The sequence below is a fragment of the Pristiophorus japonicus genome, chromosome 10, assembly GCF_044704955.1.
Source record: "Pristiophorus japonicus isolate sPriJap1 chromosome 10, sPriJap1.hap1, whole genome shotgun sequence".
NCBI classification, from domain to species: domain Eukaryota; kingdom Metazoa; phylum Chordata; class Chondrichthyes; family Pristiophoridae; genus Pristiophorus; species Pristiophorus japonicus.
The window spans coordinates 223,920,144-223,947,687 of record NC_091986.1 but is presented as its reverse complement, the minus strand read 5'-3'; the positions used below and the strand labels follow the sequence as shown (position 1 = coordinate 223,947,687).

The window sequence follows — 27,544 nt, the reverse complement described above, 5'->3', positions numbered from 1 at the left end:
CATCAGTCCAATTACATAACATCCCACTGACTCAAACCACCCCCTTCCCTCCCATCAGTCCAACTACATAACATCCCACTGACTCAAACCACCCCCTTCCCTCCCATCAGTCCAACTACATAACATCCCACTGACTCAAACCACCCCCTTCCCTCCCATCAGTCGAACTATATAACATCCCACTGACTCAAACCGCTCCCATCCATTCCCAATCTACCCAAACCCAACCTGAAGAGAATCCCAGGTAATGCCATCCCGCCCATCCAGCCCCACTGTGTGGAAGGCCCGTGAATGAAGCCCTCTTTACTTGCGTTAGGTACGCCCGCAGTGGTCTTCAAGTTTCTACATGCTGCCTTGGCCATTGCACTGGATTAGACTCCTCAGTAAGGTGCTTGTGATTTATTTTTCCAGGTTATCCCAATCGATGTGATGATCTCGGATTTGATGCAATCACTCCGGATGAGCAGGGAGTTACCCACTTTTTCCGAGGTAAGTCTATGGCTGCAGAGTCCATGACGGGAGAGGTGAATTTCCTCACACTTTATCCTCCAGCCCAAAATAACAAACATAAGAACATAAGAAATAGGAGCAGGAGTCGGGCATTCGGCCCCTCGAGCCTGCTCCGCCATTCAATAAGATCATGGCTGGTTTGATCATGGACTCAGCTCCACTTCCGCCCGCTCCCCATAACCTTTCACTCCCTTCTCATTCAGAAATCTGTCGATCTTCACCTTAAATATATTCAATGACCCACCCTCCACAGCTCTCTGGGGCAGAGAATTCCAAAGATTCACGACCCTCTGAGAGGAGAAATTCCTCCTCATTCCCATTTTAAATGGGCGGCCCCTGATTCTGAAACTATGCCCCCTAGTTCTAGATTCCCCCACGAGGGGAAACATCCTCTCTGCATCTACCCTGTCAAGCCCCCTCAGAATCTTACACGTTTCAATAAGATCACCTGTCAGTCTTCTAAACTCCAATGAGTATAGGCCCAACCTGCTCAACCTTTCTTCATATGACAACCCCTTCATCTCAGAAATCAACCTCGTGAACCTTCTCTGAACTGCCTCCAGTGCAAGTCTATCTCTCCTTAAATACGGAGACCAAAACTGCACGCAGTACTCCAGATGTGGCCTCACCAATACCATGTACAGTTGTAGCAGGACTTCTCTGTTTTTATACTCTATCCCCCTTGCAATAAAGGCCGACATTCCATTTGCCTTCCTGATTACTTGCTGTACCTGCATACTAACTGTTTGTGTTTCATGTTCAAGGATCCATATATCCCTCTGTACCACAGTGTTTTGTAATCTCTCCAAACTTAAATAATAATTTGCTTTTTTATTTTTCCTACCAAAGTGGATAACCTCACATTTTCCCATATTATACTCCATCTGCCAAATTTTTGCTCACTCACTTAACCTATCTATATCACTTTGCAGATTTTTTGTGTCCTCCTCACAACTTGCTTTCCCACCGATTTTTATATCATCAGCAAATTTGACTACATTACACTCGGTCCCTTCATCCAAGTCATTAATATAGATTGTAAATAGTTGGGGACCCACCACCGATCCATGTGGTACCCCACTAGTTACTGTTTGCCAACCGGAAAATAAGCCATTAATCCCGACTCTCTGTTTTCTGTTAGTTAGCCAATCCTCGATCCATGTTAATATATTACCCCCAGCCCTGTGAGCTCTTATCTTGTGCAGTAACCTTTTATGTGGCACCTTATCGAATGCCTTCTGGAAATCCAAATACACCACATTCACCATTCAGATAATAGTCTGTCTCTCTGTTTTTACCACCAAAGTGGATAACCTCACATTTATCCACATTATACTTCATCTGCCATGCATTTTCCCACTCACCTAACCTATCCAAGTCACTCTGCAACCTCATAGCATCCTCCTCGCAGCTCACACTGCCACCCAACTTAGTGTCATCCGCAAATTTGGAGATACTACATTTAATCCCCTCGTCTAAATCATTAATGTACAGTGTAAACAGCTGGGGCCCCAGCACAGAACCTTGCGGTACTCCACTAGTCACTGCTTCCCTTTCATAAAACCACGCTGGCTCTGCTTGACTATATTATGATTTTCTAAGTGACCTGCTACTTCCTTAATAATGGACTCCAGTGACAGATATTAGACTAACTGGTCTATAGTTTCCTGCTTTCTGTCTCCCTCCTTTCTTAAATAGGGGCGTTACATTTGCGGTTTTCCAGTGCGCTTGGACCTCTCCAGAATCCAGGGAATTTTGGTAGATTACAACCAATACATCCACTATCCCTGCAGCCACTCATTTTAAGACCCTCGGATGCAGGCCATCGGGTCCAGGGGACTTGTCCACCTTTAGTCCCTTTAGTTTGCCTAGTACTTTATCTCAAGCGATAGTGATTGTTTGAAGTTCCCTCCTCCCAAATAGATCCTTGATTATTTATTATTGGGATGTTTTTAGTGTCTTCTACTGTGAAGACCGATACAAATTATTTGTTCAAAGTCTCTGCCATTCCCCTGTTCCCCATTATTAATTCCCCAGTCTCATCCTCCAGGGACCAACGTTTACTTTAGCTACTCGTTTCCTTTTTATATACCTGTAGAAGTTCTTACTGTCTGTATTTATATTTCTTGTTAATTTACTCTCATAATCTATCTTCTCTTTCTTTATTTATTTTTTCGTCATCTTTTGCTGGTTTCTAAAAATTTCCCAATCCTCTGGCCTTCCATTAATCTTCGCAACATTGTATGCCTTTGTTTCCAATTTGATACCACCCTTTACTTCCTTAGTTAGCCATGGATGGTTCATCCTTCTCTTAGAGTCTTTCTTTCTTCACTGGAATATATCTTTGCGATGGCCTCTGTTGCCCTCAACTGGAGAGAAAGCAGGAAAGGGGTACTGAGGTGAATGATCAGCCATGATCTTATTGAATGGTGGTGCAGGCTTGAAGAGCCAAATGGCTTATTCCTGCATGTATTTTCTATGTTTCTTTGTTTCTATGAGTTATGGAATATCTCTTTAAATGTCTACCAATGCTTATCTACTGTCTGACCCTGTAATCTATTTTCCCAATCCACTTTAGCCAACTCTGCTTTCATACCTTTGGAATTGCCTTTATTTAAGTTCAGGCCACTAGTTTGAAACCCACTTTCTCACCCTCAATCTGAATTTGAAACTCTACCATGCTATGATCACTGTTCCCAAGAGGATCCTTCACTATGAGATCATTAATTAATCCCATCTCCTTGCACATTACCAGATCTAAAATAGCCTGCTCCCTGTTTGGTTCTACACTGTATTATTCTATGAAACTATCCCGCATACCTTTTTCCTTAAGGCTACCTTTTTCCAATTTATGAAAAATGAGGCTACCTTTTTCCAATTTATGAAATATGAAAATTAAAATGATTATTGCCGTACATTTCTTACAAGGCTCCACTATTTATTGATTTATACTCTGTCCTACAGTGTAGCAACTGTTAGGGGGCCTATAGACCACTCCCACCAGTGACTTCCTTCCCTTATTATTTCTTATCTCCACACAAACTGATTCTACATCTCGATCCTCTGAGCCAATATCATTTCTCACTAACGCACTGATCTCATTCTTTATTAACAGAGCTACCCACCTCCTTTTCCTTTCTGCCTATCCTTCCAAAATATCAAATACCCCTGAATATTCAGTTCCCAGCCTTGGCACCTTGCAACCACGTCTCTGTAATGGCGATCAGATCGTACCCATTTATATCTATTTGTGCCGTCAACTCATCGATCTTGTTACAAATGCTGCGTGGATTCAGATAAAGAGCTTTCAATTTTGTCTTTTTAACCACATTCCCCTACTCTGACCTCACTTATGTTTACATGCTCTGTCCCTTCCTGACATGCTCTGGTTATCATTACCCTCAAAAGGCCGAATGGCCTACTCCTGCACTTATTTTCTATGTTTCTATGTTTCTATGCCCTGCCACCTTCAATGATTTGTGCCCTTCTACCCCCAGGTCTCTCTGTTCAGGGAAACATAGATAATAGGTGCAGGAGTAGGCCATTCGGCCCTTCGAGCCTGCACCACCATTCAATAAGATCATGACTGATCATTCCCTCAGTATCCCTTTCCTGCTTTCTCTCCATGCCCCTTGATCCCTTTAGCCGTAAGGGCCATATCTAACTCCCTCTTGAATATATCCAATGAACTGGCATCAACGACTCTCTGCGGCAGGGAATTACACAGGTTAACAACTCTCTGAGTGAAGAAGTTTCTCCTCATCTCAGTCCTACATGACCTACCCCTTATCCTAAGACTGTGTCTCCTGGTTCTGGACTTCCCCATCATCAGGAACATTCTTCCCGCATCTAACTTGTCCAGTCCCGTCAGAATTTTATAAGTTTCTATGAGATCCCCTCTCATCCTTCTAAACTCCAGTGTATAAAGGCCCAGTTGATCCAGTCTCTCCTCATATGTCAGTCCAGCCATCCCTGGAATCAGTCTGGTGAACCTTCGCTGCACTCCCTCAATAGCAAGAACGTCCTTCCTCTGATTCATGCACCCCCTTTAGAATTGTAGCCTTTAATTTATAATTCCTCCTTTTCTGTGTGAAATTTCATCTGCCCCGTGTCCACTCATTCCACCAGCCTGTCTGGGTCCTCCTGAAGTCTCTCACTTTCCTCCTCACTGTTCACTATACTTCCAAGTTTTGTGTCATCTGCAGATTTTGAAATTGTGCCTGTAGTGTCCCTGCACCTTACTACAAACTCACACGAGGCATGGATATATCAGACACGGTCACTCTGTGACCTTCACCTTTATTGCCAGGATCAAGGAGTCCTGACCCTGGGTGGGACCTCCCCTTTTATACCTGGAAACCCAGGTGAGGAGTGTCTCCCGCAAGTTCACCCCCTGTGGTCAGGGTGTGCATTTCTAGGGTACAGGTACAGTGTACATGAGTTACAGTTACATAACTATGTCATTGCAAGATGATTAAATACATGACAGTGCCCTGTATACCCAAATCTAAATAATTAATATATATCAGGAAAAGCCATGGGCCCAGTATCGACCCTTGGGGAACACCACTGTATGCCTTCCTCCAGTCCGAGAAACAACCGTTCACCACTACTCTCTGTTTCCTGTCACTGAGACAATCCCGTATCCATGCTGTCACTGTCCCTTTTATTCCACGGGCTTCAACTTTGCTGCCAAGCCAATTATGTGGCACTTTGTCTAACGCCTTTTGGAAATCCATGTACACCACATCAACCATTTAATATTTATATGCCTATACAGTTGGAAGTTCAGGAGGAGGTCTTCGGCCAGTTGTATAACAACCCACAGCTTTGGATGACCACTATCAATTTAGATCAGAGTCTAAAGGCATCTGATAGATGCCAGACGAGCGTTGGATCGCTCACTAGGAGACATGACTCTCATACAAACTTTGTTTATGGAAACAGAAAGGATTGGGGGATTGGGGGATATGGGGAGTGGTGGGATTGGGGGATATGGGGAGTGGGTGTGTGGTATTGGGGGATATGGGGAGTGGGCAGGGTTGGGGGATATGGGGAGAGGGTGGGTGGGATTGGGGGATACGGGGAGAGGGTGGGTGGGGTTGGGGGATATGAGGAGTGGGTGGGTGGGATTGGGGGATATGGGAAGAGGGTGGGTGGGGTTGGGGGATATGGGGAGAGGGTGGGTGGGATTGGGGGCTATGGGGAGAGGGTGGGCGGGGTTGGGGGATATGGGGAGAGGGTGGGTGGGGTTGGGGGATATGGGGAGTGGGTGGGTGGGATTGGGGGATATGGGGATGGGTGGGTGGGGTTAATATATGAAAATGGTATCGGTGTTGCTGATACCTTTTATGAGCAAAAGCTGAGACAATGTTTTGATGTGGGATTTGCAAAGATGCTAATCGCTGTCTCTGGAACTTTGCATTTGACAGATGAGTTTTTGTGGAGCGGTTTTCATAGTCCCGCCGATTTGATCAATAAAACCTGGCCCCATTTGCCGGATCATCTCGACGCAGCGCTCCGAATGCATCACAAAAACTCCCCGGACCACCATGACAGAATGTTCTTCTTCAAGGTAAGTTCCTCAGTGACAGTATCCATGGTTACCAGGTCTCCACCAGACCAGCACACCCACAGCTTTCATTCAGGGCCCCGTGTGGTGGGAAAAGCCTGAGAGAGGCCTCGAACCTGCTCACTGATGCTCAGAGAACATAAGAACATAAGAAATAGGAGCAGGAGTCGGCCATTCGGCCCCTCGAGCCTGCTCCACAATTCAATAAGATCATGGCTGATCTGATCATGGACTCAGCTCCACTTCCCTGCCCGCTTCCCATAACCCTTTACTCCCTTATCGCTCAAAACTCTCTCTATCTCCACCTTAAATATATACAATGACCCAGCCTCCATAGCTCTCTGGGACAGAGAATTCCACAGATTTACAACCCACTGAGAGAAGAAATTCCTCCTCATCTCAGTTTTAAGTGGGCGGCCCCTTACTCTGAAACTACACTCCCTAGTTCTAATTCCACCATGCTTGGAAATATCCTCTCTGCATCTACTTTGTCGAGCCCCCTCAGTATCTTATATGTTTCGATAAGATCACCTCGCATTCTTCTGAACTCCAATAAGTAGAGGCCCAACTTAGTCAACCTATATTCATAAATCAACCCCCTCATCTCCGGAATCAACCTCGTGAACCTTCTCTGAACTGCCTCCAATGCAAGTATATCCCTCCTTAAATACGGAGACCAAAACTGTATGCAGTACTCCAGGTGTGGTCTCACCAATACCCTGTACAACTGTAGCAGGACTTCTCTGCTTTTATACTCTATCCCCCTTGCAATAAAGGCCAACATTTAATTTGCCTTCCTGATTACTTGCTGTACCTGCATACTAACTGTTTGTGTTTCATGCACAAGGACCCCCAGGTCCCTCTGTACTGCAGCATTTTGCAATTTTTCTCCATTTAAATAATAATTTGCTTTTCTATTTTTTTCTGCCAAAGTAGATAACCTCACATCTTCCCACATTATACTCCAGCTGCCAGACCTTTGCCCACTCACTATATTGTCTCAGCTCCCAGCGACCTTTCAAGCAGCGCATTCCAGATCACAACGCTTTGTGTAAAAAGTTCCCCCATCTCCCCCGCTGGTTCTATCGCCGATTAGCGTCAACCTGTGTCCCTCTGGTTACCGACCCTCCTGCCCCTGGGAACAGTTGCTCCTTAGTTACTCTATCAAAAGCCTTCATGATTTTGAACCCCTCGATTGAATCTTCTCTTAAACTTCTCTCCGTCTCCTGTGAAACGCCTTGGGACAATACCTTGTTGTTGTTCTCTGATCTAAGGAGAACAAGCCCAGCTTCTCCAGTCTCTCCCCGTAACTGAAGTCCCTCATCCCTGGAACCATTCTGGTCAATCTCCTCCGCACCCTCTCTAGGGCTGTGACATCCTGCCCAGAATTGGCTCCAGCTGCAGCCTAACTAGTGTTTTATAAAGGTTTAGTATAGCTTCCTTGTTTTTGTATGCTTTGCCTCTATTAATCCAGGATCCCAACTTGCTTTTCAACAAGTTCTCAATGTGTCCTGCCACCTTCAAAGATGTGTGTTCATCCACCCCCAGGTCTGTCTGTTCCTGCACCCGATTTAAAATTGTACCATTTAGTTCACTCACTGAATTCCCATTGATTCTCAGGGGAATCAGGTCTGGCAATATCGTGGCAATATACCAGAAGGACAGTTCCTGATCCACGATAAATTCCCGGGAATTCCCGACAATCTGGGGGCAGCGGTCGAGTGTCCAAAAGGAGACTGTGCGGAGGATTCAGTAATCTTTTTCAAAGGTAAGGGCATTCTGTGAAGTGGTCCCGATTTTCCTCCCGATGGAGATGGAATTGGACAGACCACAAGGTGCTAGATTCCTTCCCTGCTGTGTCAGCTGACCTCAGTTTGCGAGTCTCAGTTGGGTTTAGTCACTCGTGGGCAGGGGCAGGAAATTGAGGCAGGTTTCGCCCTCCTGACCGAGTGTAATGCAGCCAAGTTTGCTGCTGATATAAAGATAACTGGTAAAGCAAGTAGATATAGACAGGCTCAGTGAATGAGCAAAACATTGGCAGATGAAGTATAATGTGGGAAAATGTGAGGTTATCCACTTTGGTAGGAAAAATAAAAAAACTAATTATTATTTAAATGGAGAGAGATAATAAAACGCTGCGATACAGAGGGACCTGGGGGTCCTTGTGCATTAAACACAAAAAGTGAGTATGCAGGTACAGCAAGTAATCAGGAACGCAAATTTTATTACAAAGGGGGATGGAGTATAAAAGCAGAGAAGTCCTGCTACAACTGTACAGGGTATTGGTGAGGCCACACCTGGAGTACTGCGTACAGTTTTGGTCTCCGTATTTAAGGAAGGATATATTTGTATTGGAGGGAGTTCAGAGAAGGTTCAGTAGGTTAATTCTTGAGAAGAAGGGGTTGTCTTATGAAGAAAGGTTGAGTAGGTTGGGCCTATATTCCCAAATTGGGGAAAAGCTAACTGCTAAGTTAAGGAGTGATTTGGCCACAGTGAACTGGAAACAGCTACTTGAAGGTAAATCAGTGTCGGAACAGTGGGAGGCATTCAAGGAGGAGATCCGGAGGGCTCAGGCCAAACATGTGTCCTAAAGAAAAAGGTTGGGAATAACAATTCTACAGCCCCCTGGATGTCTACAGACTCACAGGGGAGGGTAAAGAAAAAAAGGGAAGTTTATATCATATACCGACGGCTAAATACTATAAAATCTCTGGAGGAATATAGAAAGTCCAGGGATGAAATTAAAAGGGATATTAGGAAAGCAAAGAGACAGCATGAAAAATTCTTGGCAAGTAAAATCAAGGAAACCCCAAAGATGTTTATAAATATATTAAGAGCAAGAGAATAACTAAAGAAAGGATAAGGCCTATTAGAGACGATGAGGGTAATCTCTGTGTGTGGAGGCGGAAGATGTGGCTCTGGTTCTTCATGAATACTTTATGTCTGTTTTCACAAAGGAAAGGGGCAATGTAGTTATTGCTATCGAGGAGGAGTGTAAAATTCTGGACAAAATAGACATAGTGAGAGAGGAGGGATTGGGGGGGGTTTGGTAGCTTTGAAAGTGGATAAGTCCCCAGGCCCGGATGAAATGCATCCCAGGCTGTTGAGCGAAGCAAGAGAGGAAATAGCAGAGGCTCTGACCATCATTTTTCCAGCTTTGTTTGGATTCAGGCATGGTGCCAGAGAACTGGAGGACTGCTAATGTGGTACCCTTGTTTAAGAAGGGAGAAAGCCGTAAGCCTAACCTCAGTGGTGGGAAAATTATTGGAAAAAATCCTGAAGGACAGGATAAATCTACATTTAGAAAGGCAAGGATTAATCAGGGACAGTCAGCACAGATTTGTTAAGGGAAGATCGTGTTTAACTAACTTGATTGGATTTTTTGAGGAGGTAACCAAGAGGGTCGATGAGGGTAACATAGAAACATAGAAAATAGGTTGAGGAGTAGACCATTCGGCCCTTCAAGCCTGCACCACCATTCAATAAGATCATGGCTGATCATTCACCTCAGTACCCCTTTCCTGCTTTCTCTCCGTACCTTTGGCCATAAGGGCCATATCTAATTCCCTCTTGAATATATCCAATGAACTGGCATCAACAACTTTCTGTGGCAGGGAATTCCACAGGTTAACAACACTCTGAGTGAAGAAGTTTCTCCTCATCTCAGTCCTAAATGGCCTACCCCTTATCCTAAGACTGTGTCCCCTGGTTCTGGACTTCCCCAACATCGGGAACATTCTTCCTGCATCTAACCTGTCCAGTCCCGTCAGAATTTTATACGTTTCTATGAGATCCCCTCTCATCCTTCTAAACTCCAGTGAATACAGGCCCAGTCGATCCAATCTCTCCTCATATGTCAGTCCTGCCATCCCAGGAATCAGTCTGGTGAACCTTCGCTGCACTCCCTCAATAGCAAGAACGTCCTTCCTCAGATTAGGAGACCAAAACTAAACACAATATTCCAGGTAAGGCCTCACTAAGGCCCTGTACACCTGCAGTAAGACCTCCCTGCTCCTATACTCAAATCCCCTAGCTATGAAGGCCAACATACCATTTGCCTTTTTCACCACCTACTGTACCTGCATGCCAACTTTCAATGACTGATGTACCATGACACCCAGGTCTCGTTGCACCTCCCCTTTTCCTAATCTGCCGCCTTTCAGATAATATTCTGCCTTTGTGTTATTGCCACTGAAGTGGATAACCTCACATTTGTCCACATTATACAGCATCTGCCGCGCATTTGCCCACTCACCTAACCTGTCCAAGTCACCCTGCAGCCTCTTAGCATCCTCCTCACAGCTCACACTGCCACCCAGCTTAGTGTCATCTGCAAACTTGGAGATATTACACTCAATTCCGTCATCCAGATCATTGATGTATATTGTAAAGAGCTGGGGTCCCAGCACTGAGCCCTGCGGCACTCCACTAGTCACTGCCTGCCATTCTGAAAAGGATCCATTTATCCCGACTCTCTGCTTCCTGTCTGCCAACCAGTTCTCTATCCACGTCAGTACATTACCCCCAATACCATGTGCTTTAATTTTGCACACCAATCTCTTTTGTGTGACCTTGTCAAAAGCCTTTTGAAAGTCCAAATACGCCACATCCACTGGTTCTCCCTTGTCCACTCTGCTAGTTACATCCTCACAAAATTCCAGAAGATTTGTCAAGCATGATTTCCCTTTCATAAATCCATGCTGACTTGGACCGATCCTGTCACTGCTTTCCAAATACGCTGCTATTTCATCTTTAATAATCGATTCCAACATTTTCCCCACTACTGATGTCAGGCTAACCCGTCTATAATTACCCGTTTTCTCTCTTCCTCCTTTTTTAAAAAGTGGTGTTATATTAGCTACCCTCCAGTCCATAGGAACTGATCCAGAGTTGATAGGGTAGTGCGTACAATGTAGTCCATATGGAATTTAGCAAGGCTTTTGATAAGGTCCCACATGGCAGACTGGTCATGAAGGTAAAAGCCCATGGGATCCAGGGCAAAGTGGCTAGTTGGATCCAAAATTGGTTCAGAGGTAGGAAGCAAAGGGTAATGATTGATGGGTGTTTTTGTGACTGGAAGGCTGTTTCCAGTGGGGTTCCGCAGGGCTCAGTGCTGGGTCCCTTGCTTTTTTAATATATATCAATGATCTAGATTTGAATATGGGGGGTATGATTAAGAGGTTTGCAGACGGCACTAAAATTGTCTGTGTGGTTGATAATGAAGAGGAAAGTCATGGGCTGCAGGAGGATATCAATCTACTGGTCAGGTGGGCAGAGCAGTGGCAAATGGAATTTAATTCAGAGAAGTGTGAGGTGATGCACTTGGGGAGGGCTAATAAGGAAAGGGTATACACATTAAGCGGTAGGCCATTTAGAAGTGCAGATGAACAAAGGGACCTTGGAATGCTTGTATACAGACCCCTGAACGTAGCAGGCCAGGTGGATAAGGTGGTTAAGAAGGCATACGGAATGCTTGCCTTTATTGGCCGAGGCATAGAATATAAGAGCAGGGAGGTTATGCTTAAATTGTATAATACTTTGGTTAGGCCACAGCTGGAGTATTGCATGCAGTTTTGGTCACCGTATTATAGGAAGGACGCGATTGCACAAGAGAGGGTGCAGAGGCAATTTACTAGGATGCTGCCTGGAATGGAGAATCTTAGTTATGAGGACAGAATGGATAGGCTGGGTTTGTTCTCATTGGGACGGAGGAGGCTAATGGGAGACCTCATTGAGATGCATAAAATTTTGAGGGGCCTGGAAAAAGTGGATAGTAAGGACCTATTTCCATTGGTGGAGGGGTCAATTACGAGGGGGCATAGTTTTAAGGTGATTGGTGGAAGATTTAGAGGGGATTTGAGTGGGGGGGGAGCTTCTTTACACAGAGGGTTGTGGGGATCTGGAACTCGCTGCCTGGAAGAGTGGTGGATGCAGAAACACTCACCACATTTAAAAGGTGGTTTGATGGGCACTTAAAATGCCGTAATCTGCAGGGTTACGGACCTAGAGCTGGTAATTGGGATTAGACTGGATGACCTCTTGTTGACTGGCGCTGATACGATAGTAAGTACTGCAGGGAATCGAATTCGGCCAGAGTGATCCCCTGGACTAGTTTCGATCGACTGGATGGGTCGGAGAGGAATTTTCCCAGATTTGTTTTCCCCAATTGGCCTGAGTTTTATCTGTTTTTTTGCCTCTCCCAGGAGATCACATGGCTCCGGGTGGGGTGCAGTGTAAAATGTTGCGTTACATGGGGTATCGCAGTTGTGTGGGGTGGACTGATTGGGCTGGGTGCTTTTTACCTTTCCACCATTGTTCATAGGTTTTATGTAACGTTCAGGTCTAACGAACTGATGGCCGTGCGGCTCTTTGTTGGGCACGATGGGCTAAAATGGCCTCCTTCTGCGCTGTAAATTTCTATGTTTCTATAACTCAGTGTGTGGGACAGTATCTCGGTGTGTGGGACAGTATCTCGGTGTGTGGCACCGTATCTCGGTGTGTGGGACAGTATCTCGGTGTGTGAGACAGTATCTCGGTGTGTGGGACAGTATCTCGGTGTGTGGGACAGTATCTCGGTGTGTGGGACCGTATCTCGGTGTGTGGGACAGTATCTCGGTGTGTGGGACAGTATCTCGGTGTGTGGGACCGTATCTCGGTGTGTGGGACCGTATCTCGGTGTGTGGGACAGTATCTCGGTGTGTGGGACAGTATCTCGGTGTGTGGAACAGTATCTCGGTGTGTGGGACAGTATCTCGGTGTGTGAGACCGTATCTCGGTGTGTGGGACAGTATCTCAGTGTGTGGGACAGTATCTCAGTGTGTGGGACCGTATCTCGGTGTGTGGGACCGTATCTCGGTGTGTGGGACCGTATCTCGGTGTGTGTAACCGTATCTCGGTGTGTGGGACCGTATCTCGGTGTGTGGGACAGTATCTCAGTGTGTGGGACAGTATCTCGGTGTGTGGGACCGTATCTCGGTGTGTGGGACCGTATCTCGGTGTGTGGGACAGTATCTCGGTGTGTGGGACAGTATCTCGGTGTGTGGGACCGTATCTCGGTGTGTGGGACAGTATCTCGGTGTGTGGGACAGTATATCGGTGTGTCGGACAGTATCTCGGTGTGTGGAACCGTATCTCGGTGTGTGGGACAGTATCTCGGTGTGTGGGACAGTATCTCGGTGTGTGGGACAGTATCTCGGTGTGTGGAACAGTATCTCGGTGTGTGGGACAGTATCTCGGTGTGTGAGACCGTATCTCGGTGTGTGGGACAGTATCTCAGTGTGTGGGACAGTATCTCGGTGTGTGGGACCGTATCTCGGTGTGTGGGACCGTATCTCGGTGTGTGGGACCGTATCTCGTTGTGTGTAACCGTATCTCGGTGTGTGGGACCGTATCTCGGTGTGTGGGACAGTATCTCGGTGTGTGGGACAGTATCTCGGTGTGTGGGATCGTATCTCAGTGTGATGTTGGTTGTGATAAATATTGGCCAGGACACCGGGGAGACCTCCACTGCTCTTCTTCGAAATCTTGCCGTGGGATCATTTATGTTAACTCGAGAGGGCAGACGGGGCCTTGGTTTAATGTATCATCCAAGAGACGGCACCTCCGAAAGTGCAGTGCTCCCTCAGTACTGCACTGGAGTGTCAGCCTGCTTGTTTGTGCTCAAAGTGGATAAACTCACATTTTCCCACATTATACTCCATCTGCCCAATATTTGCCAACTCTCCGAGTCTGTCTATATCCCTTTGCAGATTTTGTGTGTCCTCCTCACAATTTGCTTTCCCACCCATCTTTGGATCACCTCCAGTTTACATAGGGTAGAATGTGGGAGGCCAGCCAGGAGTGCGTTGGAACAGTCAAGTCAAAAATAACAAAGGCATGGATGAGGGCTTCAGCAGGTGATGAGCTGAGGCAGGGGTGGAGATGGGCGATGTTACGGAGGTGAAAATAGACGGTCTTCAATCAAGCAGAGTCAGCATAGTTTTACGAACGGGAAATCATGTTTGACATCATCAGCAAACTTGGCCACATTACACTCGGTCCCTTCATCTAAGTCATTAATATAGTTTGTAAATAGTTGGGGTCCCAGCACCGATCTCTGCAACACTCCACTAGTCACTATTTGCCAACCGGAAAATGACCCATTTATCCCGACTCTTTGTTTTGTATTAGTTAGCCAATCCTCTATCCATGCTAATATATTAACCCCAATCCTGTGAGCTCTTATCTTGTGCAGTAACCTTTTATGTGGCGCCTTATTGAATGCCTTCTGGAAACCCAAATACACCACATCCACTGGTTCCCCCTTATCCACCCTGTTCGTTACATTCTCAAAGAACTCCAGCAAATTTGTCAAACATGATTTCCCATGTTTAACATGAGATGTTAAACAACACCTCAAATTCAAAATTCTCATCCTTATTTACAAATCCCTCCATGGCCTTGCCCCTCCCTATCTCTGTAATCTCCTCCAGTCCCCAAAACCCCCCGCGATGCCTGTGCTCCTCTAATTCTGCCCTCCTGACCATCCCTGATTATAATCGCTTCACCATCGGTGGCCATGCCTTCAGTTGCCTGGACCTCAAGCTCTGGAACTCCCTCCCTAAACCTCTCCACCTCTCTTTCCTCCTCCAAGACGCTCCTTAAAACTTACCTCTTTGACCAAGCTGTTGGTCACCTGCCCTAATTTCTCCTTATGCTGCTCGGTGTCACATTTTTTGGCTCATAATACCCCTGCGAAGCACCTTGGGATGTTTCACTACATTAAAGGCGCTATATAAATACAGGTTGTTGTTGTCTGAGCGCTCAGGCAAGAGTGGGCGAAATGGAGCAAAGGAATAAAGGTTGTGGTCCTGTTTGCAGGAGATACGGTGTACCAGCTGGATCTGAGCACCAATGCAGTGAAGGAGAAGACATGGCCAGAGTTGCATCACTGCACGGCAAGTTATAGGTGGCTGGAAAAATACTACTGTTTCCAAGGGACAAACTTCACTCGCTTCAATCCCATCACTGGCCATGTTCCTGACGGATACCCCAAGGATGCACGGAACTACTTCATGCGCTGTGAAGGTCGAGGTGAGCAATTTGGTAATGTTCCTGTTTCAGAGACACTGAAATATCGAGATACACAGAATGTCCATCACAGGAACACGCCATTCGGCCCATCGGGTCCGTGCCGGTGTTTATGCTCCACATGAACCTCCTCCCACCCAACACCGTCCCACCCTATCAACATATCCTTCCATTTCTGTCTCTCTCATGTCCTTACCGATGCTGGGAGCTGTTCCCCATCTCCCCGTGGGGTAAATACTCCCCCCAGAGCCGTTCCCCATCTCCCCGTGGGGTAAATACTCCCCCCGGAGCCGTTCCCCCCCTTCTCCCCGTGGGGTAAATACTCCCCCTGGAGCGGCTGTCCCCCCCCCCCATCTCCCCGTGGGGTAAATACTCCCCCTGGAGCGCCCCCCCTCTCCCCGTGGGGTAAATACTCCCCCTGGAGCGGCCCCCCATCTCCCTGTGGGGTAAATACTCCCCCTGGAGCGGCCCCCCCTCTTCTCGTGGGGTAAATACTCCCCCTGGAGCGGCCCCCCCTCTCCTCGTGGGGTAAATACTCCCCCTGGAGTGGCCCCCCCTCTACCCGTGGGGTAAATACTCCCCCTGGAGCGGCCCCCCCCTCTCCCCGTGGGGTAAATACTCCCCCTGGAGCGGCCCCCCCCTCTCCCCGTGGGGTAAATACTCCCCCTGGAGCGGCCCCCCCTCTCCCTGTGGAGTAAATACTCCCCCTGGAGTGGCACTGTGCTGCAGGGCTCAGGAAGATCCCAGCTTTCGTTCCCAGTTTCTGCTGAGTCAGCTGATTACCACCTGGTTCATGGGGAGAGGGGCAGGTGGAGGAGGTGATGGTGGGAGGGGAAGGAGGGGGTGGGATGAGGGAATGGGGCGATGGGGAGGATGGAATTGGGGGGGAGGGGGAAAGCGGGCTACACATGGCCTCAGTTCCCCTGGGGGTGCTGTTCCCACAGGGTGCTGTGTCTCCCCAGGGTGCTGTTCCCCGCAGGATGCTGTGTCTCCTCAGGGTGCTGTCTCCCCAGGTTGCTGCGTCTCCCTAGGGTGCTGTGTCTCCCCAGGCTGCTGTGTCTCCCCAGGGTGCTGTCTCCCCAGGGTGCTGCGTCTCCCCAGGGTGCTGTCTCCCCAGGGTGCTGTTTCTGTGTGAATGTTACTAATGCGACTGATTGATGTTGTTGGAACTTTCAATGGAACAGAACATGCACACAAGAACAAATCAGTCGATGTGTCCATCTACAACCGCTGCAGTAACCGATCCTTCGATGAGTTCAATGAGGATGAGCTGGGAAGGATGTATGCATTCCGAGGTAAGCCCACACTCGGGTGATCAGGGCTTCGTGTCTGTGGGGGTTCGAGCAGGGCGAACAGGCAGTCATGGTCAAGCACCTTGTGTCTGTAACGGCACTTTCTCAGCAAAGAACCTGTACCGCTGCCTCAGTGGGTAAATACCCAGGCCGACAGGTCAGGGTGGTCCCAGGGTGCACTGATACACCAGCTCAGTCACATCAATGTTAAGATGTCTAATAATGTTCAAAAGACAAATTTAAAAGCATTGTATCTGAATGCACGAAGCATCTGTAATAAGGTAGACGAATTAACAACACAAATAGATATAAACGATTATGATATAGTTACAATTACGGAGACATGGTTGCAGGGTGACCAGGGTTGGGAACTGAATATCCAAGGATATTCGATATTTAGGAAGGACAGGCAAAAGGGAAGAGGGGATGGTGTGGTGTTGTTAGTAAAAGATCAAATCAGAGCAATAGTGAGAAAGGATATTGGCTCAGAAAATCAAGATGTAGAATCAGTCTGGGTGGAGCTAAGGAGCACCAAGGGGCAGAAAACATTGGTGGGAGTTGTCTATGGGCCTCAAACAGTAATGGTAGTGTAGGGAATGGCATGAAACAGGAAATTAGAGATGCATGTAGCAAGGGTACTACAGTAATCGTAGGTGACTTTACTCTACACATAGACTGGCCAAACCAAATTAGTAATAATACTTTGGCAGATGAATTCCTGGCGTGTGTACGAGATGGTTTTTTAGACCAGTATGTTGAGGAGCCTACTCGGGAACAGGCTATCCAGGTATAGGGTAATGAGAAGGGGTTAATTGTTGTGCGGGTCCTTTAGGGAAGAGTGACCAGAACATGATTGAGTTCTTTATTAAGATGGAAAGTGAAATCGTCCAATCCGAAACTAGGGTCCTAAATCTAAACAAAGGAAACTGCGAAGATATGAGGACTGAATTGGCTATGATAGATTGGGAAGATTCATTAAAAGGCATGACGGTGGACAGGCAATGGCTAATATTTAAGGAACAAATGCATGAATTATACATTCCTTTCTGGCGTAAAAACACAAAAGGAAAAGTGGCCCAACCATGGCTAACAAAAGAAATTAAGGATAGTATTAGATCCAAAGAGGAGTTATATAACGTTGCCACAAGGGGCACTGTGGTGGGAGACCCGAAAGTACCTGCGAGACAGAGTATAAAAGGCTGACCACGACACCTGAAGGGCACTCTGGAGTTACACAATAAAGGACCAAGGTCACAGCAGTTACTACAACACCAGACTGTGTGGAGTCAGTGATTTGAGTGCTACATACATCACAGAGTTATACAAAGTTGCCAGAAAAAGTAGCAAGCCTGAGGATTGGGAGCAGTTTAGAATTCAGCAAAAAAGGACTAAGAGATTGATTAAGAGGGGAAAAATAGAGCTTGAGAATAAACTTGCAAGGAACATAAAAACCGACTGCAAAAGTTTCTACAAGTACATAAAAAGAAAAAGATTAATGAAGACAAATGTAGGGAGAATTTATAATGGGGAACAAGGAAATGGCAGAACAATTAAATAAATACTTCGGTTCTGTAAGGTCCTATCCCTGCAGTACAAACTCACAGAAGGCACATGCTGAAGTCAAGGTCACTCAGGACCTGCATCTTTATTTCACAGCTCTCGAATGCCACACTTGCCTGAGACCTGTCTTTATATACCTGTGAGGAACAGATATGCAGTGTCTCCTGCAAGTGCACCCCTGGTGGTAAGGTATGCTTGTGGTTACAGGTCATAATTAGTTACAGTCATGTATAGCATGGTAAGATACAGTTATGTACAGTAATGTGAGATACATGACATCACCCTCCCCCAAGGTCTTATTGTCTTTATAGATTCAGTCTCTCAGGTGGTCTACACTCTCGCGTGGAGCGTCTTAGTTGTGGTTCAGTTGTTTGCCTTGGTGCCTGTTTTTCTTTCGGTGTGATTGTTGGTGTCTTGCCTGGGCTGTCTGTTGAGATAGCCCTTTCCTCAGGTTGTTCCCTCTGTCTGTCCACCAGGTGTGGTGTGAGTTCCACATTGTAGTCTGCCTCTGGTTCTGCAGTGTTGTTGGTGAATCTACTTTTTACTTGGTCTACATGCCTCCGGCAGGTTTAGCCATTGTTCATTTGTACCACCAGTAGCCTGTTTCCTTCCTTGCCTGTTACTGTCCCTGCAAGCCATTTGGGACCCCTGCCATAGCACAAACACTTTGTCCCCTATCTCATTCCACCTCCCCCTCGAATTTCGGTCATGGTACTCAGTTAGCTTACGGCGCTTTGCCTCAACGATTTCATGCATATCTGGGAGGATTAACGAGAGCCTTGTCTTTAAGGTCTGTTTCATCAATAGTTGCGCGGGGGGAACCCCAGTCAATGGATGCGGACGAGATCTGTATGCCAGCAGCAGTCGCGACAGGCGGCCCTGCAGCGTGGGACCTTGGATTTTAAGCATGCCTTGTTTAACGATTTGCACTGCTCGCTCCGCCTGGCCATTGGAAGCCGGCTTGAACGGTGCCGTCTTAACGTGATTTATGCTGTGGTCAACTATGAAATCTTGGAATTCTGCGCTGGTGAAGCACGGACCATTATCACTGACCAATATGTCAGGAATTCCATGCGTTGCAAACATGGTTCCCAGGCTCTCCACAGTGGTGGAGGTGGTGCTCGAGTTTAAAATGGTGCACTCGATCCACTTTGAAAATGCATCGAGGAACATTTTGCCCATGAATGGATCTGCATAGTCTACGTGCACCCGCGACCACGGTTTGGTGGGCCAGGGCCAGGGGCTCAGGGTGGCCTCCCTGGGGGCATTACTGAGTTGGGCACAAATGGTGCATCGTCGGAAGCAGAGCTCCAAGTCCGCGTCAATACCAGGCCACCAGACGTGGGATCTGGCTATGGCCTTCATGAGAACGATCCCCGGGTGCTCGCGGTGGAGCTCCCGGACAAATGCCTCTCCGCCTCACAGAGGCATAACTACTCAGCTGCCCCACATCAGGCAATCTGCTTGTAGTGATAGCTCATGCATGCGCCTATGGAAAGGTTTGATCTCCTCGGGGCAGGCATCGCGGGCCTCTGCCCAGTCACCGGTTAAGACACATCGTTTGACTAAGGATAACGTGGGGTCGCTGGTCGTCCAGGCTCTGATTTGGCGAGCCGTCATGGGCGAACCTGCGGTCTCAAAGGCATTGATTGCCATGACTATCTCACAGTCCTGTTCATCAGACCCTTCCGTGGTCGCCAGGGGTAGCCTGCTAAGCCTGTCGGCACAGTTGTCTGTGCCTTATTGTGTAGTTGTAAGACGCCAGCATGAGTGCCCACCATTGAATGCGCGCCGAGGCGTTGGCGTTTATTGCCTTGCCCTCGGATAGCAGGGACGTGAGGGGCTTGTGGTCAGTTTCTAACGCGAACTTGGCCCCGAAAAGATATTGGTGCATCTTTTTGACACCGTACACGCACGCGAGCGCCTCCTTCTCCACCATTCCGTACCCGCGCTCCACCCGCGAAAGTGACCTGGAGGCATAAGCTATGGGTTGTAATTTGCCCGCACTATTGACATGTTGTAAAACGCACCCGACCCCGTACGCTGACGCATCACATGTAAGTACTAGCTTTTTACCTGGATCAAAAAAAGCCAAAACACTGTTGGAACACAGAAGGTTGCGTGCCTTATTGAAGGCGCGTTCCTGGGCGTCCCCCCAAACCAATCGTACCCCTTGCTGAGTAGCATGTGGAGAGGCTCCAGCAGCGTGCTTAAGTTCTGCATAAAGTTCCCAAAATAATTGAGTAGCCCGCGAAAGGCGCGCAGTTCCGAGACATTCCGGGGCCTGGGCGCCAGACGAATTGCTTCGGTTTTGGATTCTGTTGGGCGGATTCCATCAGCGGCAATCCTTCTGCCCAAAAATTCAACCTCGGGCGCGAGAAACAGACACTTGGATTTCTTAACTCTTAGGCCTACCCGATCCAACCGCTTCAGTACTTCCTCCAAATTGCGGAGATGGGAGTCGGTGTCCCTGCCCGTGATAAGTATGTCGTTTTGAAATACAACCGTCTCCGGGATGGACTTGAGCAGACTCTCCATGTTGCGCTGGAATATAGCAGCTGCCGACCTGATGCCGAATGGGCATCGATTGTACATGAAAAGGCCTCGATGTGTCTTGATGGTGGTGATTAGCTTAGACTCTTCGGTCAGTTCTTGCGTCATGTACGCAGATGTCAGGTCTAGTTTCGAGAAAAGTTTTCCTCCAGCCAATGTGGCAAATAGGTCCTCTGCTCTGGGCAGCGGGTACTGGTCCTGTAGGGAGACTCTGTTTGTGGTAGATTTGTAATCCCCACAGATTCGTACGGATCCATAAGGCTTCATGACTGGGACGATGGGACTTGCCCAGTTGCTAAATTCCACGGGTGATATAATGCCTTCCCGCAGAAGCCTGTCTAGTTCGTGTTCAATCTTTTCCCTCATCACATAGGGTACAGCTCTAGCCTTGTGATGGACCGGTCTAGCATCCTGTGTGATGTAGATTTTAACTTTAGCCCCTTTGAAGGTGCCCACACCTGGCTGAAAGAGATGTTCAAATCGACTTAGAACTGTTGAGCAGGAGGTCCGTTCCTCTAATGACATGGCATAGACATCATCCCATTTCCAATTTAGTTTTGCCAGCCAGCTTCTCCCCAGCAGTGCTGGGGGGTCTCCGGGGACAATCCACAGGGGAAGTTGGTTCACTGTCCCTTTGTGTGTGACCGAGAGCATGGTGCTGCCAAGGACTGGGACGATTTCTTTAGTATAGGTCCTTAGTTTGGTGTCGACCCTTGTGAGTTTTGGTCTGTTGCTTTTGTGCGGCCACAGCTGTTCAAATTGTTGAGCGCTCATGAGAGATTGACTCGCTCCCGTATCCAGTTCCATGTTAACGGGTATCCCGTTGAGTAGGACCCTCACCATTATTGGAGGCATCCTGTTGTAGGAGCAGTGGCCATTGATCGTGTTGACCCGCTGTACCTCGATGTCCCGGGCATTGTTCCCACCGTCTTCTGGTCCGCTTTCCAACCCTTCCGATTCGTATACCAGCCGAGCTGCTGTTTTTCTGCACATGCGGACCAGATGCCCTGTATAGTTGCAGTTTCTGCAAACGGCATGCTGAAATCGACACCCCCTTGATGAGTGCCTTCCCCCACATCTCCAGCACAGACCGCTTCCATTGTTTCCGAAGGATGAGCTGCGTCTGGCTGATCCCTCTCGAGCTTCTCTCAGTTTGTAGTTGATTGCTCGCATTGTGGGTTGATGAGGTGTGAACGGCCATTCATGTGGCCCTTGATGGCTTCTGGCGCCACTGCCTGCTGTTGAGGGCCTGCTCTCCTGCCTTTGTCTGTGTGTGGGGGTAGCAGCTTGTTTCACGCTGTGAACCCCTTGTTCCGATGTTTTGTTAGTTGTCGTACCCGCAATGTAGATCAACCTCGTTTCTTCTTTTCCTGCCAAGAATGTCTGTGCAACCAGTGCTGCTGCCTCTAGGGTCAAGTTCTTGGTCTCTATGAGCTTTCGGAATATGCCTGCGTGACTTATTCCTTCAATAAAAAAGTCTCTCAGTACTTCTCTCCTTAGTTCATCGGAGAACTCACATAAACTAGCCAGCCTCCGAAGTTCCGCCACAAAGTCGGGTATGCTTTGGCCCACACAGCGTCTGTAGTTGTAGAACCTGTGTCTGGCCATGTGTAGGCTGCTCGCTGGCTTCAGGTGGTCTCTTACCAGTGTGCTCAACTCTTCAAACGATTTGCTTGCTGGTTTCTCAGGTACCAGCAGGTCCTTCATTAAGGCATATGTTTTCGAGCCACAGCTGGTCAAGAGATGGGCTCTTGTCTGTCTTGTCGTCGCCTAACCAGTCTTTGGTTACAAAGCTTTGCTAGAGCCTTTCTATAAAGTGCTCCCAATTGTCTTCAGCATTGTATTTTTCATTTGAGCCGTTGGTCGCCATTCTCTGGATTCTGTGATCCCGTAACTCGTCGCCACTGTAAAGTCCTGCCCTGCAGTACAGACTTACACGAGGCACATGCTGAAGTCAAGGTCACTCTGGACCTGCACCTTTATTTCACAGCTCTCGAATGCCACACTTGCTTGAGACCTGTCTTTATATACCTGTGAGAAACAGATATGCAGTGTCTCCTGCAAGTGCACCCCTGGTGGTAAGGTATGCTTGTGGTTACAGGTCATAATTAGTTACAGTCATGTATAGCATGGTAAGATACAGTTATGTACAATAGTGTGAGATACATGACAGGTTCTGTCTTCACAGAAGAGGACACAAATAAAGAAATACTAGGGAACCAAGGGTCTAGCGAGCAAGATGAATTAAAGGAAATAATATTTGTAAGAAAATAGTGCTGGAGAAACTGATGGGGTTGGGCAGATAAATCCCCAGGGCCTGATGATCTGCATCCCAGAATACTAAAAGAGGTAGCCATGGAAATAGTGGATGCATTGGTTGTCATCTTCCAAAATTCTGTAGATTATGGAACAGTTCCTGCAGATTGGAGGGTGGCAAATGTAACCCCACTATTTAAAAAAGGAGGGAGAGAGAAAACAGGGAACTACAGACCGGTTAGCCTAACATCAGTAGTAGGGAAAATGCTAGAGTCTATTATAAAGGATGTGATACCGGCACACTTAGATAATATCAATGGGATTAAAGAAAGTCAACATGGATTTATGAAAGGAAAATCGTGTTTGACAAACCTACTGGAGTTTTTTGAGGATGTAACTGATAGAATAGATAAGGGAGAACCAGTGGATGTAGTGTATTTGGATTTTCAGAAGGCCTTTGATAAAGTCCCACATAAGAGATTAGTGTGTAAAATTAAAGCACATAGGATTGTAGGTAATGTATTGGCATGGATTGAAAATTGGTTAAACTGACAGGAAACAGAGAGTAGGAATAAATGGGTCTTTTTCGGGGTGGCGGGCAGTGACTAGTGGGGTATCACAGGGATGAGTGCTGGGGCCCCAGCTATTCACAATATATATAAATGATTTGGGTGAGGGAACCAAATGTAATATTTCCAAGTTTGCTGACGACCCCAAACTAGGTGGGATTGTGAGTTGTGAGGAGGATGCAAAGACGCTGCAAGGCGATTTAGATAGGTTGAGTGAGTGGGCAAACACATGGCAGATGAAGTATAACGTGGATAAATGTGAAGTTATCCACTTTGGTAGGATAAACATAAGGACAAAGTGTTATTTAAATGGTGATGGCTTGGGAAATGTCAATGTACAGAGGGACCTGGGTGTCCTTGTACACCAGTCAGTGAAAGCAAACATGGTGCAGCAAGCAGTTAGGGGCAAATGGTATGTTGGCCTTCATTGCAAGAGGGTTTAAGTACAGGAACAAGGATGTCTTACTCCAGTTATACAGGGCCTTGGTGAGACCACACCTGGAGTATTATGTGCAGATTTGGTCTCCTTACCTAAGAAAGGATATACTTGCCATAGAGGGAGTGCAGCGAAGGTTCACCAGACTGATTCCTGGGGTGGCAGGAGAGATTGGGTCGACTAGGCCCGTATTCACTAGAAGAATGAGAGGGGATCTCATTGAAACTGTCATGTATGTAACCTTCATGTAACAACACTGTACACTGTATACACCTAAGAAATGCACACATTGACCACAAGGGGTGAACTTGTGGGAGACACTCCTCACCTGGTCATCCAGGTATATAAAGGGAGGTCCCACGCAGGGTCATCACTCCTTGGTCCTGTGAACAAAGGTACAGGTCACAAAGTGACCTTGTCTCCAGTGTGTGCCTCGTGTTGATTTACAGTAGAGTGTAAGGACATAACATTTGGCGACGAGAAACGGGAATCAACGACTCACGAGAATGGCCACCAGTAGCACAGAGGAACGGTACTGTGTTCGTGAGGACTGGGACGATTTCATTGAGAGGCTCCAGCAGAGCTTTGTCACGAAGGACAGCCTGGGAGCGGCAGCGGCTGACAAGCGAAGGGCGCATCTACTGACCAGCTGTGGACCTAAGACGTACGCGCTGATGAAAGACCTGCTCGCACCCGAGAAGCCGGTGGACAAGACCTTTGAGGAGCTCAGCAAACTGATCGGTGAGCATCTCAAACCGGCGAGCAGTATACACATGGCCCGACACTGATTCTATACACACCGACGTTGTCTGATTCTATACACACCGATGTCGGGAAGGGCAGAGCATACTGGACTTTGTTGCGGACCTTCGCCGCTTGGCCAGCCTCTAAGTTCACAGACGCCTGCAGGGGGGAGATGTTACGTGAGTTCTTCATTGAGGGCATTGGTCATGCTGGGATTTTTAGGAAGCTAATTGAGACCAAAGACTTGCCTTGGAAGCAGCGGTGTTGATGGCTCAAACCTTCATGGCGGGGGAGGAGGAAACCAAAATCATATATGCGCGCATCTCTGCTCCCAACGTGACGCTGGAGCAGGGAGTTAACATGGTAAACGCGACTCAGAAGCTCGCAGGCAGGCAAGGGCAATTCGACACCAACCAGGCAGTAACAGACTAGGGTGGGTCGTCAACAGAGACAATGGCAGGTTGAACGGACATTTACACCACCACAAGGGACAATATATCCCGGGATGGGGCCATTGACATCCACTAGCAGAGTGCTCAAGAGTAATCAATGAGGCAATCAGAGAGGAATGCCTGGTAACAGTTCTTTTGTTTACAACAATCTCAGCTCATGCTGGAAGTGCGGGGGCAGACATGCTGCGAAAACCTGCAGGTTTCAACAATTTATCTGCAGAATTTGTAACTTCAGTGGACATTTAGCCAGAATGTGCAGGAAGCCCGCAGCGAGGCTGATTTACGAAGTGGATGAACCACAAGAGGGGTCTGCAAGGCAGGGTTATGCTTGGGACACAGCAATGGACGCTGAAGTTCAGCGGGTCCAGGTGGCAAACATCCACAGCTCATATACAAAGACGCCACCTATGATGATGAGAGTACTGTTAAACGGTATCCCAGTACACATGGAGCTGGACACAGGAGCCAGCCAGTCACTTATGAGTGTCCAACAATTCGAGAAACTATGGCCACTCAGAGCTAGCCAAACTAGAAAGCATTGACACGCAATTACGGACGTACACCAAAGAAATCATCCCAGTGCTAGGCAGTGCAATGTTGGTGGTCACACATAATGGAGCAGAGAACCGGCTGCCACTCTGGATTGTCCCCGGAAATGGTCCCGCGCTTTTGGGGAGGAGCTGGCTAGCCGAGATGAACTGGAAATAGGAGGATGTGCACGGCATTTCATCTGTGGAGCGAAGTTCATGCTCACAGGTGCTACAAAAGTTTGAGTCACTATTTCAACCTGGTGTCGGGACTTTCAAAGTACCAAAGTAGTGATACACATCACCCCGGACGCCACACCAGTGCACCATAAAGCCAGAGCTTGTCCGTATGTGATGCGGGAGAAAATTGCGAGTGAGTTGGACAGGTTGCTAAGAGAGGGCATAATTTTGCCCGTTGAATTCAGCGACTGGGCAAGCCCCATCGTCCCTGTCCTAAAAACGGATGGCTCGGTCAGGATCTGTGGCGACTACAAGGCTGCCATCAACCGAGTGTCACTACAAGACCAATACCCGCTTCCGAAAGTGGAGGATCTTTTTGCCACGCTGGCAGGTGGCAAGCTATTCAACAAGTTGGACCTCACTTCGGCCTACATGACCCAGGAACTGGCCGAAGATTCCAAGCTACTGACCACCATCACCACGCACAAAGGGCTGTTTGTTTACAACAGGTGTCCGTTTGGCATTCGATCAGCAGCTGTTATTTTTCAAAGGAACAATCGTATTTCAGGACGACATCCTTATCACGGGACACCAAGGAACACCTCCACAACCTGGAGGAGGTGCTACGCCGACTGAACCGGGTAGGCCTGCGACTAAAGAAGTCCAAGTGTGTGTTTTTGGCCCCAGAGGTTGAGTCTTTGGGCAGGAGGGTTGCCGCAGACGGGATCCGGCCTACCGAATCCAAAACGGAGGCGATCCGTCGTGCGCCCAGGCTCGGCAACACATCGGAGTTGCGTTCATTTCTGGGACTCTTGAATTATTTCGGGAACTTTCTGCCAAACTTAAGCACATTGTTGAAGCCGCTACACGTGCTCCTGCGTAAGGGTTGTGATTGGTTTTGGGGGGACTGTCAGGAACGGGCTTTCAATCGGGCGCGGAACCTGCTTTATTCTAACAAGCTGTTGACCCTGTACAACCCCCGTAAGAAATTGGTTTTGACATGCGATGCATCATCCTATGGGGTTGGGTGCGTGTTGCAGCAGAGTAATGATGAGGGCCAACTCCAACCTGTGGCTTAGCTTCCAGGTCGCTCTTCCAAGCTGAAAGGGGATATGGGATGGTTGAAAAGGAAGCATTCGCATGTGTCTACGGGGTGAAAAAGATGCACCAGTACCTTTTTGGCAGAAGGTTCGAGTTAGAAACGGACCACAAGCCGTTAACATCCCTGTTCTCCGACAGCAAAGCTGTCAATGCCAATGCGTCAGCTCGCATACAGCGATGGGCTCTCACGCTTGCTGCGTATGACTACACCATACGGCACCGGCCAGGCGGTGAAAATTGCGCTGACGTGCTCAGCAGGCCACCACTGAGGGGGCAGCGGAGCAAATCGCTGAGATGGTCATGGCTGTCGATGCTTTCGACAGCGCAGGCTCCCCCATCACAGCCCACCTGATCAAAACATGGATAAACAGAGATCCCCTTCTATCCTTGATTAAGAAATGTGTCCTGACTGGGGATTGGGCGCCCGCACACGGAGCATGTCCTGAAGCGGTCAGACCGTTTCACAGATGGATGGATGAACTCTCCATCTAAGCCGTCTGCCTACTATGGGGCAGCCGGGTAGTCATGCCCCAGAAGGGAAGGGAAGCATTCATCAGGGAACTCCACAGCGAGCACCCAGGTCATTGCCCGGTCACATGTATGGTGGCCGGGAATTGATGCAGTCCTGGAACACTGTGTTCGCAGGTGCACGACGTGTGCCCAGCTGGGCAATGCCCCCAGGGAGGCCCCACTCAGCCCGTGGCCCTGGCCCACTAAGCCATG

At 48.0% G+C, this 27,544-nt stretch overlaps 1 protein-coding gene across 2 annotated transcripts in view; it reads left to right on the top strand.

The window, feature by feature from the left end:
* Nucleotides 1-27,544, top strand: part of LOC139275328 (hemopexin-like) — a 65,002-nt gene that overhangs the window by 28,055 nt on the left and 9,403 nt on the right. For both annotated transcript variants that reach the window (XM_070892636.1, XM_070892635.1), the window contains exons 3-7: nt 412-489; nt 5,943-6,085; nt 7,703-7,850; nt 14,942-15,154; nt 16,336-16,446. In XM_070892636.1, coding sequence (XP_070748737.1) covers nt 412-489; nt 5,943-6,085; nt 7,703-7,850; nt 14,942-15,154; nt 16,336-16,446 — 693 coding nt within the window. The remainder of the gene's footprint in view (nt 1-411; nt 490-5,942; nt 6,086-7,702; nt 7,851-14,941; nt 15,155-16,335; nt 16,447-27,544) is intronic.